This window comes from Microcaecilia unicolor, chromosome 7 (genome assembly GCF_901765095.1).
Source record: "Microcaecilia unicolor chromosome 7, aMicUni1.1, whole genome shotgun sequence".
NCBI classification, from domain to species: domain Eukaryota; kingdom Metazoa; phylum Chordata; class Amphibia; order Gymnophiona; family Siphonopidae; genus Microcaecilia; species Microcaecilia unicolor.
This window is the reverse complement of record NC_044037.1, coordinates 277,003,809-277,022,016: the sequence shown is the minus strand read 5'-3', so window position 1 is coordinate 277,022,016 and position 18,208 is coordinate 277,003,809. Positions and strand designations below refer to the sequence as shown.

At 44.7% G+C, this 18,208-nt stretch overlaps 1 protein-coding gene across 1 annotated transcript in view; it reads right to left on the bottom strand.

Moving 5' to 3' along the window:
* The window catches only part of LOC115474542 (extended synaptotagmin-3-like), a 161,736-nt gene that overhangs the window by 76,744 nt on the left and 66,784 nt on the right, over positions 1-18,208 (bottom strand). Inside the window, exons 2-4 of the mRNA XM_030210044.1 lie at positions 16,667-16,708; positions 6,837-6,971; positions 2,172-2,248 (exon numbers count right to left, since the gene is read on the bottom strand). Of these exons, the coding sequence (XP_030065904.1) occupies positions 2,172-2,248; positions 6,837-6,971; positions 16,667-16,708 (254 nt within the window). The remainder of the gene's footprint in view (positions 1-2,171; positions 2,249-6,836; positions 6,972-16,666; positions 16,709-18,208) is intronic.

Below are 18,208 nucleotides of genomic sequence, written 5' to 3'. Positions count from 1 at the left end.
ACATGTGTAGAATGTTTGTACGTTTGGGAAGCTCACCAGGTGCCCTTGGCCTGGATTGGCCGCTGTCGTGGACAGGATGCTGGGCTCTATGGACCCTTGGTCTTTTCCCAGTGTGGCATTACTTATGTACTTATATTCTCATATGTGGGACTCACTAGCTGCCAGGCTCACAACATAATAATGAAACCTGGCAACTAAGTAGAAAGAGAGCCTGGCGGAAAAAAAGAGCTGGGGGCGGAGAAGACTTAAGTAGTAAAAATATTTTTCAGGACTGCTTGTCTAAACCAGCTGTCCCACCTAGAATGCTGCTCCAGACAGTAGTGAGCAGTGAAGGTGTAGGTAGAAGACCACATTGCTGCCTTGCAAATTTCTTCAATGGAGGTACATAAAAGTAGGCTGCTGAAGCTGCCACGGCGGCTCTTACATTGTGAGCAGTGACACGGCTATGAAGGGTCAGCCCAGACTGAGCATACGTGTAGGAGATACAGTCAGCCAGCCAAGTAGGGATAGAACGTTTGGTAATGGGAATTCCTAAACTGTTAGGGTTGAAGGATACAAAAAGCTGGAAGGACCTCCTATGAGGTTTTGTATGCTCCAGATAATACGCAAGAGCATGCTTGCGGTCTAAGGTATCCAGTGCTCCTTCTCCAGGATGAGAGTGAGGCTGAGGGAAGAAGACAGGAAATACAATGAACTGATTGAGATACCATGCCACAGGAGGTTTGGTATGAAATAACCCTTTCATGAATCTGACTATAAAGGGATAAATGGAAATTGGCTTATTATTAACCTTAGGGTGAAAAGTGCTAATGGTACTCTGACTGAGTTAGTTTTGAGGCCAGATCAGAAAGATGGAGAAGGTACTCTATAAGGGTAGGAAGAGAGCACCTAGCAGGGTCGAGTGCTCTGTCTATATACCAGAGGGAAAATCTTCTCCACTTAATGGCAACAGGTTTTCTACAGGGTAATATTATTCTAAGGACTCCTTCTGGAAGGTTTAAGAAATGTGAGTGGAGGAGTGGCCTAGTGGCCTAGTGGTTAGGGTGGTGGACTTTGGTCCTGAGGAACTGAGTTCGATTCCCATTTCAGGCACAGGCAGCTCCTTGTGACTCTGGGCAAGTCACTTAACCCTCCATTGCCCCATGTAAGCTGCATTGAGCCTGCCATGAGTAGGAAAACGCAGGGTACAAATGTAACAAAAATAAAATAAATAAATATGTCTATGTCATCAAAAACCAAGCTATCAGGGCCAGAAAGTGGGGGTGTGGATGGAGGAGGGACCCCTCATTCTGTGTTATTATAGTTGGAAAAGGATCTCAGCAAAATGGTTCCTGTGTATTGGAATGCCTTCAAAACTTTCTAAGACCGCATTCTTGGTCAGATAATACTCGTTTGCACAGACAACCATATTGCAATGTATTGCCTGAACAAACAAAGAGGAACAGGTTCTTACCACTTCTGTCGACAAGCAATCCAGATAGAGACTTGGGCAGTTTCTCAAAATGTCTCTATCAGAGCTGTTTACCTAGCCAGCAAACAGAATGCTTTTGGCAGACAAATTGAGCAGAGTACTTCTGCCTCACAAATGGTCCCTCAACATGCCTGTAGCTTGTCGAATATTCCAGCAGTGGAGGACCTGCTCACTTCTCCTCAGAACAAGTTTCCCCGCTTTTGTTCCAGACTCTATGCTTCCGATCATGCAGCCCCAGATGCCTTCTTGCTCCACTGGGGAATGCATCTTCTATATGCCTTTCCCCCACTGCCTCTCATAGGGAAAACTCTTCTCAAACTATGTTGAGACCAAGGGACCACGATCCTAATTGCTCCCTACTGGCCATGTCAAATTGGTTCCCTCTTCTCTTAGAGTTATCATCCAAGGAACTGACAGTGTGCAAAAAGAACAAAAAAAGTGGCAGACCCAAGGCAGGCAAGGGGAAGGGGTAGAGAGTATTAGGGAGAGTGTTTTGCCAGTGTTTATCCAACACTTGCTTATTTTGCTGGTTTTATATTGGGGGAGTTTTATTGTTGCAAACCTAAAATCAGAAATCATCCATAACACATGCAAAGAGACTACAGCCCTAATCCCAGATAACGCATTTTGATGTACTGTCAAGGTAACCACTGGGAACATGGTCTATATTAAAAGGCTTTATTCTTGTACATCAAGTTACCATATTTGCAGGTCCAGGATCACTTCTCTCTTGTCAACTTGTTTGGTATAAACCTTCACGCCATGGATTCGGGGAGCCTGAAAGAATATAATGGTATATTAGTATTCCAGTATTCTCAACAGGTTAAGGCATCAAGCAAGCCTTGGCATGTTGCTCCTGCTCAGAACAGTAAAGAGGCATCCTGCACTGACGGTTTAGATGTATCAGCCAGGCCTCATGCCTGCTTCAAAGAAGTAACACACTCCCTTTTTCACAGTGGGCTTCATCAGGCCATTTTGTAAAGGGTGGAGGCAAGAACCAGTGAAGACAACCTGATAAACTGAGCAGAATCATTCTGTGCTGAGGACTATTATGCTACCTTCAGGAGCAGCTCTAAGTTTCACATATGCTAGCCCACTCCTTGAGTCACTTCACTGGCTCCCTGTCCGCTTCCGCATACAGTTTAAACTTCTCGTACTGACCTTTAAGTGCATCCACTCTGCAGCCCCCCATTACCTCTCCGCTCTCATCTCTCCCTACATTCCTTCCCGTGAACTCCGCTCACTGGACAAATCTCTCTTGTCGTCCCCCTTCTCCCCCACTGCTAACTCCAGGCTTCGTTCCTTTTCTCTCGCAGCACCTTATGCCTGGAATAGACTTCCTGGACCTATACGTCTAGCTCCATCTCTACCTGTTTTCAAATCTATGCTGAAAACCCACCTTTTCACTGCTGCTTTTTAGCTCCTAGCCACTACTCAATTGCCCTCCCCTTGTCCCTTCCTTCCTTCTCACCCATTACTTCCCTCACCTGTAACTGTCTTGTCTGTCTGTATTATTTACATTGTAAGCTCTTTTGAGCAGGGACCGTCTCTTTGTGTCAGGTGTTCAGCGCTGCGTGCGTCTGGTAGCGCTATACAAATGCTAATAATAATAATAATATGCTGTCAGAGCTAAAAAATGCTCTGTTCCAGTCTCTCAAGCACATGGGTCCACAGCAATGGTGAGTAGGCCCCAGGCAGACATCTCTTGTATTGTGCTTAAGCCGTGCTCTTCTCACAAGTTGTACAGTCTCCGAAGCTGGGCTTGGCCTGTGCTATGGCTCCATGCTGAAGATGTCTCAAAGTTGAACATTTTTTTTAAAAATTAACAAAAATTTAAAATGTTGTTAAACAAACAAAGCCAAACACACAATTTCTAGGAGAACTTTATTTTTCACTAGTAAAAAAGGCCCGTTTCTGACACAAATGAAACGGGCACTAGCAAGGTTTTCCTCGGAGTGTGTATGTTTGAGAGAGTGTATGTGAGAGTGACTGTGTGTGAGAGAGAGAGTGAATGTGCGAGTGCGTGTATGTGAGAGAGAGAGAGTGAATCTGGGTGCGAGTGTGTCTGTGAGAGAGAGTGTGTGTGTGTGAGAATGAGAGTGTGTGCAAGTGCATATGTGAGACACAGTGTGAGAGAGAGAGAGTGTGTTTCACACAGATACAGTATGTGCGAGAGAGAGTGTGTGTGTGAGACACAGACTCTCTGTGAGTGTGTGAGTGACTGTGTGACACATAGAGAGTGAATGTGATACAGTGTGAGACAGAGTGTGTGAGAGACAGTGTGTGAGAGTGAGAAAGACATTGACTGTGTGAGAGAGAGAGAGAGTGTGTGTGTGACAGAGATATCTTTCCCCCCCCCCCTCTGGTGTCAGGCCCCCCTCCCTCCCTCCCTCTGGTGTCAGGTCCCCCCTCTCTCTCTCTGGTGTCTGAGCGTTACTGTGCATGACGCTGAGCTCTGGCTGTGCTTCAAGGAACTGACCAATCCTATTTAATAGAATGCACCTCCAACATTCTGAAGCCGAGAAACCTCGTGTGGTTGGTCACTTCTGCTTGTGACGAACCAGGAAGTACGTGATGTCAATTCAGGAAATGGATACAGAGAGCACGAATGCCTCAGCCATGCAGTCAGCTTCAGAATGTTGGAGGTGTGTTTTATTATATAGGATATCTGTTCAGTTGCAGAACACAAAAACTGAAGATACTCAGGGACTGCTGTGTGCAGGAAGGACTTACTCTTGCTCCGAGCTCTGGAAGAGCTGGTCTGTCCTACCACTGCTTGACATCATTCACTTGTGTGCCTGATTCAATGCGATCAATAATTATTGTACCTACTAGTCTGATATAACACATCAAGGTATGGGGAACCCTATGGTCACACAAGTGCCTTTGCACAAGCAACTACGGTTGGATGAATCCAGGTGAACAGCTTTTAGCTGTATTGCACTACAGTTATAGAATTCTTCACCACTGGAAGTCTGTCTGGAGGACCTCCACTCAGACATTTGAAAAGCTAACAAGACAAGCTTTCCATGTAAATTAACTCTAGGTGATTAATGTCTTCTCTGAAGATTCTCGTTAAGGAACCTGAAATAATAGGTTATAATAGAGCACTACCTGACCCAATGATATATTCACCCTATTGTATCTCAGATTTTCAGTTGTCTCTGGTTAATAGTTGTGATGCTAAAACTTCCCCCTCTTACTGTGTCTGTCTTTGTTTTTTTGTTTTGTGATTTTATTTTGAAGTATATTTTTATTACAATTGTACACTGCTCTGATATTTCGCTGGAACAGTGGTATATTAAATTACACAAATAAATAATAAATGTGACATGGCTAAGAGTTTGGTTGGTGTTGCTGAATGCCTTACAATCCCCGTATGTCTTGATAAGATATACAGCAAATCTCGAAGTATTCCATTGTACAGCAAGAAAGGAGCTGGATGTACATGCCTGCATGCTGGAATTTATCTCTTTCTGATTTATTTATTTTATTTATTTATTGCATTTGTATCCCACATTTTTCCACATCTCAATGTGGTTTACAATACATCATGAATGGTGGAAATATATAAGAAAATAGACATTTAGTCTTATAGAAGGATTTTGGGTAACATGATAATGATAAAACATGATAGTACAATAACAAGCAACATTGTAGGACGGTACTGAATATATGTGGAGGAGTTAACGTGTTGATCTTTGTGGTATGTCTTGTTGAAGAGATGGGTTTTCAGTAGTTTGTGGAAGCTAGTTAGATCATAGATCGTTTTTAAGCTGCGCGGCAGCGCGTCCCAGAATTGTGTGCTCAAGTAGGAAAAGGTTGACGCATGCGTTAGTTTGTATTTTAGGCCTTTACAGTTGGGGAAGCGATGGAGGAGAAGGGTGCAATTAGGAGAGATTTGCCTAGTGAACGGAGTTCCTGGGAAGGAGTGTAGGGAGAGATGAGGGTGGAGAGGTAGTGAGGGGCAGCAGAGTGAATGCATCCTGACGGCAAGACAGGCTAGATAAGTACACTATAGTCCTTTTATAGATCTGCTGCACATTAATTGTTTTATAAAATTGATTAAGAGGTGGAGAGGTTTTTCTTACTTATTTATTTATTAGGATTTATTTACCGCCTTTTTTGAAGGAATTCACTTTTCTGCCGATGATGAAGAGTTTGTTAGCTCCGAGAGTATTTTTGGCCCGAAACAGTTTGAGGCTTTTCCTCCCACCGTTTATTGTGTATGGAAGACTGCCCTACTATTAAGATTTTTCTGTCAGAATCATATATGATACTGTTTGAGGATAGTAGTTTGTACATACGGTTTTCCTCATCCCATTTATTAAATATAGTCAACATTAGCGCATGGCTATTAACACTAAAAAACAGAAAAATCAGACATTTTACTGATGTATGTTTCAATGAATCCCTAGGTGAAGAGAAGCTGACCCAATATCTACATGCAACCCCTTTGTTAAACATATTTTCAGGCATTATTACAATTTGCTGATTCTAACACGTTCAAAACAAACGATCAAAAAAGAGTTAATATGGCAGCAGAAGTGGACACCCTTCCACTTTCAAAGTTAACAAGACCCAAAAGGATTAGTGAGGAATGTGCAGGATGATTTTTTAGCATTCCTGGGTGGTAAGTCTATCAGGTCTGACATGTAGGCTGGGGCATCTCCGTGAATGATTTTGTGAACTAGAGTACATATTTTGAACGTGATGCGCTCTTTAAGTGGGAGCCAGTGTAGCTTTTCTCGTAGGGATTTAGCACTTTCATATTTTGCTTTACCGAATATGAGTCTAGCTGCAGTGTTCTGAGCTGTCTGAAGTTTCTTCATTATTTGCTCTTTGCAGCCAGCGTAGAGTGCGTTGCAGTAGTCTAGATGACTGAGTACCATTGATTGTACCAGGTTGCGGAAGACAGTCCTTGGGAAGAAAGGTCTGACTCTTTTTAATTTCCACATTGAGTGATCATCTGGTATGCCATTATACATACCGAAAGGAAAAGAAAAATAGCAATACGAGAGTCTGACACATTTAACTGGTTGAAGTCTGCCAAATTTTGGAGACTACTGGCATGTATCGCCCCCAATATTCCTCCACCAGACATTCCTCGTCCAACATTTTCACGTTACTTAATGACACATTTGTTTTGTTCTTAACAACCCAGACCTCCAGCCAATTATTTTTATTCAAAAACAAGGAGACAATAAAGCCAGCAGGCTTAAAATCTAGTTTTAAGTAGCTCAAATATAAAGAAAAACATTTTTGTCAAAAGTAAAACAACACTGATTATGTAACACATCAGATATAAGGAAAACAAACAAACAAAAAAACAAAAGCAATTAAAAACAACAAAGAAACAACTTACCTTCTCTCCAAAATTAAGTTTGGTAAAAGTAAATGCTCTGAGATGAATATTTGATCCTCTGATGGATGGCTCAACTTGTTCTTGAAACATTTTTTCCATGTACATACCAAAGTACGGCCAAACCTGCCCCAGGATCTACACAATGAGATAATAGGGTCACAGTCAGGAACCTTCAGAAAGACTAGAAAGAATTTAGGGGCACACTTTTTCTAAGCTGCATTAGATGCCAATACGTGCCAAATGCAGCTTAAAATGTCTTACCATGGGACACGCTCAGGCGTCCTGCGGTAAACCCCCAAATTAGCACATGCTAATCCGTGTGCTAAAAAATTTGTATTTTTCTTGGAGCAGGCATGTTGGGGGGGGGGGGGGAGTGGAGAGTGGGCATTCCTAACCTAAACGCCACAACCTAACCCTACAAACCCACCTATTCATCACCAGTTCCTGTGACAACGGCAATGACTCAGACCACGCCTCCTCCAATTTTCCCTATGCTTATCCTGACCCTATCCCAGATTATTATTATTTTTTTGTTACATTTGTACCCCGCGCTTTCCCACTCATGGCAGGCTCAATGCGGCTTACATGGGGCAATGGAGGGTTAAGTGACTTGCCCAGAGTCACAAGGAGCTGCCTGTGCCTGAAGCGGGAATCAAACTCAGTTCCTCAGTTCCCCAGGACCAAAGTCCACCACCCTAACCACTAGGCCACTCCTCCACTGTTGCTACTATTTGAGATTCTACATGGAACGTTCCATGTAGAAGTCAGACTCACAGAAACAGAAGCCTGCGCAGCCTTCTACATGGAATGTTGCTAGTGGAAAAGCAACATTCCATGTAGAATCTCCAATAGTATCTATTTTATTTTTGTTACATTTGTACCCTGCGCTTTCCCACTCATGGCAGGCTCAATGCGGCTTACATGGGACAATGGAGGGTTAAGTGACTTGCCCGGAGTCACAAGGAGCTGCCTGTGCCTGAAGTGGGAATTGAACTCAATTCCTCAGGACCAAAGTCCACCACCCTAACCACTAGGCCACTCCTCCACTGTTGCTACTATTTGAGATTCTACATGGAATGCTGCTATTCCACTAGCAACATTCCATGTAGAAGTCGGCCCTTGCAGATCACCAATGTGGCCGTGCAGGCTTCTGCTTCTGTGAGTCTGACGTCCTGCACGTACGTACTCACAGAAACAGAAGCCTGCGCAGCCTTCTACATGGAATGTTGCTAGTGGAATAGCAACATTCCATGTAGAATCTCCAATAGTATCTATTTTATTTTTGTTACATTTGTACCCTGCGCTTTCCCACTCATGGCAGGCTCAATGCGGCTTACATGGGGCAATGGAGGGTTAAGTGACTTGCCCAAGGTTACAAGGAGCTGCCTGTGCCTGAAGTGGGAATCGAACTCAGCTCCTCAGGACCAAAGTCCACCACCCTAACCACTAGGCCACTCCTCCACTCCAATCTAACCTAATACTAACACCTCCTCCTACCTCCTCTACCCCCTCTCCCTTATATTACCTATCCACACATCCCTATTACCCCGCTAAGCTTAGCCTGTTTTTCTCTGCATTATACTTTGTACTTCTACTATTATGTAAGCCGCATTGAACCTGCTATGAGTGGGAAAGTGCGGGGTACAAATGTAACAAATAAATAAATAAACAGCAAACCACGTGAGCCCTCGCCACTTACAAAATGGGTGGCAGTAAGTTTTTAATGGCCGTGCATTGAGAACATCAGCGCATGCCACAGTCCTCAAACAATATTTTATACGATTCTGATATAAAAATCTTAATAGTAAGGGGGGGGGGGGGGGGGGGGGAAAGGGAAATGGGACTTGATATACCGCCTTTCTGAGGTTTTTGCAACTACATTCAAAGCGGTTTACATATATTCAGGTACTTATTTTGTACCTGGGGCAATGGAGGGTTAAGTGACTTGCCCAGAGTCACAAGGAGCTGCAGTGGGAATCGAACTTAGTTGCCCAGGATCAAAGTCCACTGCACTAACCACTAGGCTACTCCTCCACTCCACACTTTCCCATACATAATCAATGGTGGGAGGACGAAAAGCCTCAAAGAGCTCCAGGCAAAAATACCCATCGCTAACAAACTCGTCATCATCAGCAGAAGAACCTCTCCACCTCTTAATCAATTTTATAAAGCAAATAATGTGAAGCAGTTCTATAAATGAACTATAGTGCAATTATCTAGCCTCTCTTGCCATCAGGTTCATCCCCGCACCAACGGCAGCCAGCGTTTCACATGTGTTTTTTCAAGGTCGGGCTGTTCCATTAACAGCACCGCCAACTCTCTGCTGCTAGACTATGTTCAGTGCTGTTAATGGAAGATCCTGACCTTGAAAGAGCACATGCGAAAAGCTGGTCATCGTCAGTGCGGGGATGATCCTACTACTACTACAAATCATTTCTATAGTGCTACCAGTCGTACGCAGCGCTTCACAATTGAACATGAAGAAAAGACAGTCCCTGCTCAAAAAGAGCTTACAATCTAAATCAGGACAGACAGACAGGACAAATAAGGGATAAGGGTAGGACAGACAGATAGGACACATAGGGAAAAAGGGACTATTGAAGGGAGGAAGACAAGATAAGGTTATGAGGCCATGAATTACTGAGACCGAGTCAGCACGGCTTTTGTGTGGGGAAATCTTGCCTGACCAATTTACTTTAATTCTTTGAAGGAGTAAACAAACATGTGGACAAAGGGGAGCCGGTTGATACTGTGTATCTGGATTTCCAAAAGGCATTTGACAAGGTACCTCATGAAAGGCTACAGAGGAAATTGGAGGGTCATGGGATAGGAGGAGAAGTCCTATTGTGGATTAAAAACTGGTTGAAGGATAGGAAACAGAGAGTGGGGTTAAATGGGCAGTATTCACAATGGAGAAGGGTAGTTAGTGGGGTTCCTCAGGGGTCCGTGCTAGGACCGCTGCTTTTTAATATATTTATAAATGATTTAGAGATGGGAGTAACCAGCGAGGTAATTAAATTCAAAGTCGTTAACTCGCGACAGGATTGTGAAAAATTACAGAAGGACCTTACGAGACTGGGAGACTGGGCGGCTAGATGGCAGATGACGTTTAATGTGAGCAAGTGCAAGATGATGCATGTGGGAAAAAAGAACCCGAATTATAGCTACGTCATGCAAGGTTCCACGTTAGGAGTTACGGACCAAGAAAGGGATCTGGGTGTTGTCGTCGATAATACACTGAAACCTTCTGCTCAGTGTGCTGCTGTGGCTTGGAAAGCGAATAGAATGTTGGGTATTATTAGGAAAGGTATGGAAAACAGGTGTGAGGATGTTATAATGCTGTTATATCGCTCCATGGTGCGACCACACCTTGAGTATTGTGTTCAATTCTGGTCGCCGCATCTCAAGAAAGATATAGTGGAATTGGAAAAGGTGCAGCGAAGGGCAATGAAAATTATAGCAGGGATGGGACGACTTCCCTATGAAGAAAGACTACGGAGGCTAGGGCTTTCAGCTTGGAGAAGAGACGGCTGAGGGGAGACATGATAGAGGTATATAAAATAATGAGTGGAGTGGAACAGGTGGATGTGAAGCATCTGTTCACGCTTTCCAAAAATACTAGGACTAGGGGGCATGCGATGAAACTACAGTGTAGTAAATTTAAAACAAATCGGATGAAATGTTTCTTCACCCAACGCGTAATTAAACTCTGGAGTTCGTTGCCGGAGAACGTGGTGAAGGCGGTTAGCTTGGCAGAGTTTAAAAGGGGGTTAGACAGTTTCCTAAAGGACAAGTCCATAAACCGCTACTAAATGGACTTGGGAAAAATCCACAATTCCGGGAATAACATGTATAGAATGTTTGTACATTTGGGAAGCTTGCCAGGTGCCCTTAGCCTGGATTGGCCGCTGTCGTGGACAGGTTGCTGGGCTCGATGGTCCCTTGGTCTTTTCCCAGTGTGGCATTACTTATGTACTTATGAGCAGGTGACAAGTTGGGAATTAAAAGCAGCATCAAACAGGTAGGCCTTTAGCCCGGATTTGAAGGCGGCCAGGGATGGAGCTTGACGCAATGGCTGAGGAAGTCTATTCCAGGCATAAGGTGCGGCGAGATAAAAGGAACGGAGTCTGGAGTTAGCGATGGAGGAGAAGGGTGCAATTAGGAGAGATTTGCCTAGTGAATGGAATTCCTGGGAGGGAGTGTAGGGAGAGATGAGGGTGGAGAGGTAGTGAGGGGCAGCAAAGTGAATGCATCCTGACGGCAAGACAGGCTAGATAACTACACTATAGTCCTTTTATAGATCTGCTGCACATTAATTGTTTTATAAAATTGATTAAGAGGTGGAGAGGTTTTTCTTACTTATTTATTTATTAGGATTTATTTACCGCCTTTTTGAAGGAATTCACTTTTCTGCCGATGATGAAGAGTTTGTTAGCTCCGAGAGTGTTTTTGGCCGGAGCTGTTTGAGGCTTTTCCTCCCACCGTTTATTGTGTATGGAAGACTGCCCTACTATTAAGATTTTTCTGTCAGAATCATATATGATACTGTTTGAGGATAGTAGTTTGTACATATGGTTTTCCTCATCCCATTTATTAAATATAGTCAACATTAGCGCATGGCTATTAACACTAAAAAACAGAAAAATCAGACATTTTACTGATGTATGTTTCAATGAATCCCTAGGTGAAGAGAAGCTGACCCAATATCTACATGCAACCCCTTTGTTAAACAAATTTTCAGGCATTATTACAATTTGCTGATTCTAACACGTTCAGAACAAACGATCAAAAAAGAGTTAATATGGCAGCAGAAGTGGACACCCTTCCACTTTCAAAAGTTAACAAGACCCAAAAGGATTAGTGACTAATCAACTAGGGGAAGACAATATTATGGGTGAATTCTCTGGCTCTTCAAACCTCTCAGGTTGTGATCGCTGGGGCTTCTCTAAGCAGCTGTCTGAGCATTTGAAAATTAAGGCTATTCACGCCTTTATAGCAGAGGAAAGCTAGCTTCCAGCTAGCAAATTCCAACTTCAAACACTGATAAGAAATGGAATTTAAATGGAGCTGCTGAAGTCAAGATTCCACTACCCCAGCTGCAAAGGACTAAAATATGAATCAACATATGCATCCAGCTTCTCCTACATAAGCACGCAACTGTGGAAGGCACTACCAAAAGCCACAAAAGCAATACACGACCTAACTAATTTCCAAAAACTACTAAAAGCAAACCTGTTCAAAAAGGCATAACGCACAGAAGCCCTGCAGAATACAGTGAAGATCAGCTGAGAGGAGCGCGTCTGTGTGGGCTGCGCACGCCGGAGTCAGAAGACAGCGCTTCTGCTGGCGGGGGTTTGGGTGGAAGGGGCCCGCCCTGGTGGCGGAGGCGGGTGGGACTGTGGTGCCGGGCCCCCCTCAGGGGGGGGCAACGACAACCTGGGGGGGGGTGGCAGTGGGGGCGGGGCCGGGGGCCCGGGAGCGGCCTTGTCCTGGGCCCGGCCCAGTCTCTCGGTAGCCCTGCCGATCTATAATCCAAAAAGACACCGAGGCTACAAACCTGAGACACAATTGCAATTTGAGCAGACCGAAATTGAATAAAAGCAGTTAAACTCAGGATGACAGATCGTCTAAATAACATGACATCAGTTTTGGTTAGATTTAATGCCAATTTATAAGTTACCACAGATGTCAGGCAATGCTTTAATGTTATCACTGCATCAGCCATAGCACCAACAAAGGAAAAATTAATATATATCGTCTATAGAGATATAATGGACATTCAAATCATGAAATTTTGAACAAAACAGTACTAAATATAGATTAAATAAGACCAAAAAGGCTGTATCATTGACTCCACATGTTTAGGGCATGGCAGCTAAGCAACAGTTCACTAAAATGACTTGCTGTATGTATCCAAAGTAGGAAGTAAACCAATGTAAAACAAAATTTGTAATTCCAAAAGATGTTAGCTACTGCAACCAAATTCGAAGATCAATAGAGTCAAAAACTGATGAAATACCTAACAGAACCAGAAAAAAAAAATAGCATGAGCAATGGTCCAGAATTTGAGAAAACACACACAGAAGGTGTTCTCTCCACAGAAGAACAACGAAGCAAAGGAAACAGTGGATACAAAAAGGTCCTCTCTCAAGTGGTGTCTTCTTAAACAAGTTCTTTATTGCAAAACAATTAAAACAACGACCCGACACGAATCGTGTTTCGGCCGTATAGGCCTGCGTCAGGGGTCTTTGTCCCCTAGCGCCCTCTGTCCTTCTGTTCCTCTCAGCGCCTGTGGCAGGGAGCCTGGACTTTTGGAAGCCCCCTTTTAGCACAAGGCACCCGAGAGTGGTAGGGAAAGGAGGAAAGGGACTCAACTGAAAGTGGCTGAGTCTGATCGCCCGCCTGGGGAAAGTGAAGAGGGTCCATCTGGACTGAAATGAAGGACAGGGGGCGCTAGGGGACAAAGACCCCTGACGCAGGCCTATATGGCCGAAACACGATTCGTGTCGGGTCGTTGTTTTAATTGTTTTGCAATAAAGAACTTGTTTAAGAAGACACCACTTGAGAGAGGACCTTTTTGTATCCACTGTTTCCTTTGCTTCAGAATTTGAGAAAGCATCAATTGAAGATCTGACACAAGGATTCAGCACTACCTGAAACCAAACTGAACTGCATGCAAGATGTCAAACTTTCCTACAAAGTCATTCAATTGGGTCAGTGCTGCACTGTCAATCACCAGAGGCAATGAGAGGTCAGACGGCAGTCACTCAAAACCACAGGGTCTAAAGACTCCAACAATGATGTTTCTATCACTGCCCCCCCATCTCCCCCCCCTCCCCAATATGCTTCTTAGCTCAAAGATGACCTTTAGATTTACAGGAACAATTGCAACAATCGTTCTTTGATGCACTTTGAGTTAAGCTAGGAGAGTCATTGTAGTATGATGGAAGTACTCACTGTTTTTGCATCCACACTGTCTGCACTGAGGTCCAGAGTTGGGGGAACAGAGGGGTAGATGCATCAAGCAAACATAAAAAAATCAGAAACGTAAAAACCTTTACCGAATCTCAAATAACGAAGCATGCTCCAAAAACACAGCCCCAAAAAGTTTGGTGTGGTATTGGAAAGAACGATGCACTAATCCCCATCGGTAATCGGCTCGTAAAGCATGCGCAAAGCAGCCAAGCGTTATGCTGGCTGCTCTGCGCATGCCAGAAATGTAAGAAAAAAAAAGAAAACACAAACACGTGGCTCCCCACTTTCCCCTGCATGTCTCCACAAACATTAAAGGATCGGGAGGGGGCAAAGGCGCTCATCAGCAGCGTCCTGTATAGACGGCCTTGCCTTGCCCCCCCCCCCCCCCGAAGTCCCCGCTGCTCCCCGCTGCTCCGTTTGTGAAATAAAAGCTTTTAAAAATGAAACCTTTGCAGTTGCTGGGCTCCCCCTCCCTTCCTGTCTCTCTCTTCTTTAGTCGGCAATGCTCCGCCTCCTGCCCTCCTCCACCTCCGTGCCCCGCCCCCCCGATTTCGTCCCCGCCGCTCCATACAGGACGCTGCTGATGAGCGCCTTTGCCCCCTCCAGATCCTTTTTTAATTTAGTTTCCTTTTTTATTTTAGGCACAGGGAAGCAGGGAGCCACTTTTCTTTTAAAACATGCCAGCAATTTGGTTTTTCATCGTGCAGGGGGCAGTGGGGAGATGACAGCTCAGGCTTTAACGACAGGTCTGAGCTGACGTTAAATTTCTGGCGGTAAGTGAATCGTTGCTATCTTCGGTATGGTTAGTGCATTCCGAATTGTCTACATTTCAATGGTAGTTTCTCATTTGCATTCCAGTTTCGTTAGCTGCTACTGCCGTCGAAAAATAGGCTTTAGTGCATGGAAAGGATAGGAAATTCTTCCTTAAGGGCTCATTTAACGATGAAAAACGTTTAGTGCATCTGGGCCAGAGTCAGGAACATCATCAGAAAATACTATTTTTATGGACAGGGTGGTAGATGCCTGAAATCTCACAACCACCACCTCTGGGAAAGCAAGCCAGTGGAATTCAAACAAAATCGTCGCATAAATATAGCAACTCCTTATAGGTAAAACTGAAATGGCATAGCCTAGTCATTAGAGCAGTTGCCATGAACTAGGAAAATCAGAGGTCAGATCATAAGAATATAAGAACAGCCATACTGGGTCAGACCGATGGTCCATCTAGCTTTGTATCCTGCATCCAACAGTGGCCAATCCAGGTCATAAGTACCTGGTAGAACCCCAAACAGTAGCAAGATTCCATGCGGCCAATCCCGGGGAAAGCAGTAGCTTCCCCACGTCTATCTCAATAGCAGACTATGGACTTTTTCCTCCAGGAAGTCCAAACCTTTTTTGTGTTCAAATATCTTTATTAGTTTTTCAACACAACAAGATCAAACCTTTTTAAACCAGATGCACGAACTGCTATAACCATATCCTCTGGCAACAAGTTCTATAGTTTTACTATTCATTGAGTGAAAAAATATTTCCTCCTATTCATTTTAAAACTATTGCCATGTAACTTCATTGAGTGTCCTCTAGTCTTTGTACTTTTTGAAACAGAAAAAAAAAAATCAATTCACTTTTACCCATTCTACACCACTCAACATTTTGTAGACCTCTATCATATCCCCCCGAACCGTCTCTTTTCAGAGCTGAAGAGCCCTAACTTCTTTAGCCTTTCCTCATATGAGAAGAGTTCCATCTCCTTTATCACTTTGGTCACCCTTTTTTGAACCTTTTCTAATTCCGCTATATCATTTTTAAGATAGTGACCACAATTGCACACAATACTCCAAGGTCAGGTCATGGACCGATACTGTGACAGACACAAGACAGTGAGTCCTTGAACCACAGCCGGAGCTGCGGGAGAGAAGTCCTCTGGGCTGGCACAAGGCAGGAGTCAAGTCAAGGTGAATTAAGGCAGGAACTGAAGCAAGGATGGAACCTTAGCAGGAACTGAAGCCAAACAGGAACACGGACAGGGCAGAAGAAAATGGCCTGTAGGGGCACTATTGGTCCCTAGATCAAAGAAGAGCAGAGGTGGGGAACCTTGGAACTGGCAGTTGGGTTGAAACCCTAAAGGCTCCTCTTGAAGAGAGGATCAGCGAAGGTGAAGGCTTCCGGGATGTGATCAGCACTAGGGGCCCAGAAAGGAAGAAGGTCTCCAGGGTGCAATTGGCACTAGGGACCCAGCAAAGAAGAAGGCCTCCAGGGTGCAGTCAGCAGTAGAGGCCCAGCAAGGAAGGACAGCTCTTGGGAGGATGGCGGGTCCTCAGAGCCCTGCGAAGTTCCAGGAAGCAGCAGCAGGGCAGGTACAACAGGCCTGGAAGCCCAGCCCAGCAGCCACCAGCCCCAGTAGCAGTCTGCAGGAGGGGTGAAATCTGAGGGGACTGGGAGTAGGTAGACTGGCGGGGAAGAAAGGGAAGAACCTAGACCACAACAGGTGTGGATGCTGTTCAAAAATACCATCCTGGAAGCCCAGGCCAGTTATATTCCATGAAATAAAAAAGGAGGAAGGAAGGCCAAGCGCCGAGATCAGCAACAGGAAGGAAGCATGCAGGGCGGTGCTCCGGGCAGGAAAGAGGGGGCTCTCTCCTGCCCCAAAGGCGGAAGAGGTCACTAGACCACCAGGGCAGTAGTAAGGGGAGGGGGGTGATGGGGTGTGTGACAGGGGGGAGGAGAAAATGTGACAGGGGGCTGGGTGGGGTGTGTGGTGGGGGCGGGCATGTGTCCTCCTTTTTGGGGGACAAAATATGGTAACCTTATATATGAAAGAAACTAAACTCCATGCACCAAAACCCCGGGCTTACCTTGTTCAACCACTCCACACGTTCAACATCTGGAAAATGAACCTGGGAACAAAACACAAAAAAAAACCTTAATGAGCACCAATCAGCAACCAGGCAAAACCAAGGTTCAAATCCTGCTTTTCTCACTGACATTTTTGGCAACTTAGGCAAGTAATTGTCTCCTGGTGAGTCAGGTACACTTAAGATGGTAAGCCACCTTGAACTAAAATCAGAAAAGCAGTTTAGAAATGTACAAATAGACAAAAATATAAATAGTAAAATTAACATAAATGAGATACTCCCCTAGGCAGACAGACTGAGAATGGCGGCATGTTGCTAGCACACTGCCAACAAAAAAGCAGCAGAAGGGGTCGCTATCAGTGGGCCTTCAAGCACCAGGTATGTGAGCTCACGGCCTGCCATGTCCCGCCCCCTCTAACAGGAAGTTTGCAGGACCCAGCAGGACATGAGCATGCCCAGTGTTCTAAAGCCCACTGCTGTGCTGCCTTTACTTATGATACAGGTTTGGCTGAGTTCACTCGGGCAGAGGAGAGAGGTAGGGTAGCAGACAGAAGCAGAAAAGGAACACCTTGAGGGATGGGGGATGGGGGAGGAGGAGGAATAGGGAAGAAGAGATTCTGGTCACAGGGTGGGGGGGGGGAAGGGAAGAAGGGATACTGGACTAAGGGTGGGGGGGGGGGGGGGGAAGTGGCATGGCTGAAGGTTCATCTAGGTCTAGAACACCAGATACCTGTACATAGGGTTATCATACGTCCGGATTTCCCCTGACATGTCCTCCTTTTCAGGGGACTGTCGGGGGTCCATATGTTTTTTTCCAGCCAGCCAGCCCACTTCTCCAAGCTAAAGAGCCCTAGTCGCTTTAGCTTTTTCTCATAGGGAAGTCATCCCATCCCCTTTATCATTTTTGTCACCCTTGTCTGTACCTTTTCTGAGATGCGGTGACCAGAATTGCTCACAGTATTCAAGATGCGGTCGCACCATGGAGCAATACAAAGGCATTATAACATTCTCATTTTTGTTTTCCATTCCTTTCCTAATAATTCCAACATTCTATTTGCTTTCTTAGCTACTATTCCACACTGAGCAGCGGGTTTCAACGTATCATCAACGATGACACCTAGATCCTTTTCCTGGGTGCTGATTCCTAATGTGGAACCTTGCATCACGTAGCTACAGCTTGGGTTCCCCTTTCCCACATTCATCACTTCGCACTTGCTCACGTTAAACATCATCTACCATTTGGATGCCCAGTCTCTCACTCAGTCTTATAAGCTCCTCTTGCAATTTTTCACAATCCACTTGCTACTGGACATCCATTCAGTCTGTTCTCAGATATCATGCACAATAGGGTTTTATGTCAATAAAGTTAAATGAGTTGATAATAAATGAGTTGCATCGAGATGGACTGGTTGACCATCGGGGTGCTTTTGGTTCACAAGTAGCCTCGCTGTACGCCACATGTTTGGAATATTTGGAGATGTGGACTGTGCCACTGGAGGAGTTCACTATTTGGTGGACGGCTTTAACTGAAATTCCAAGTTG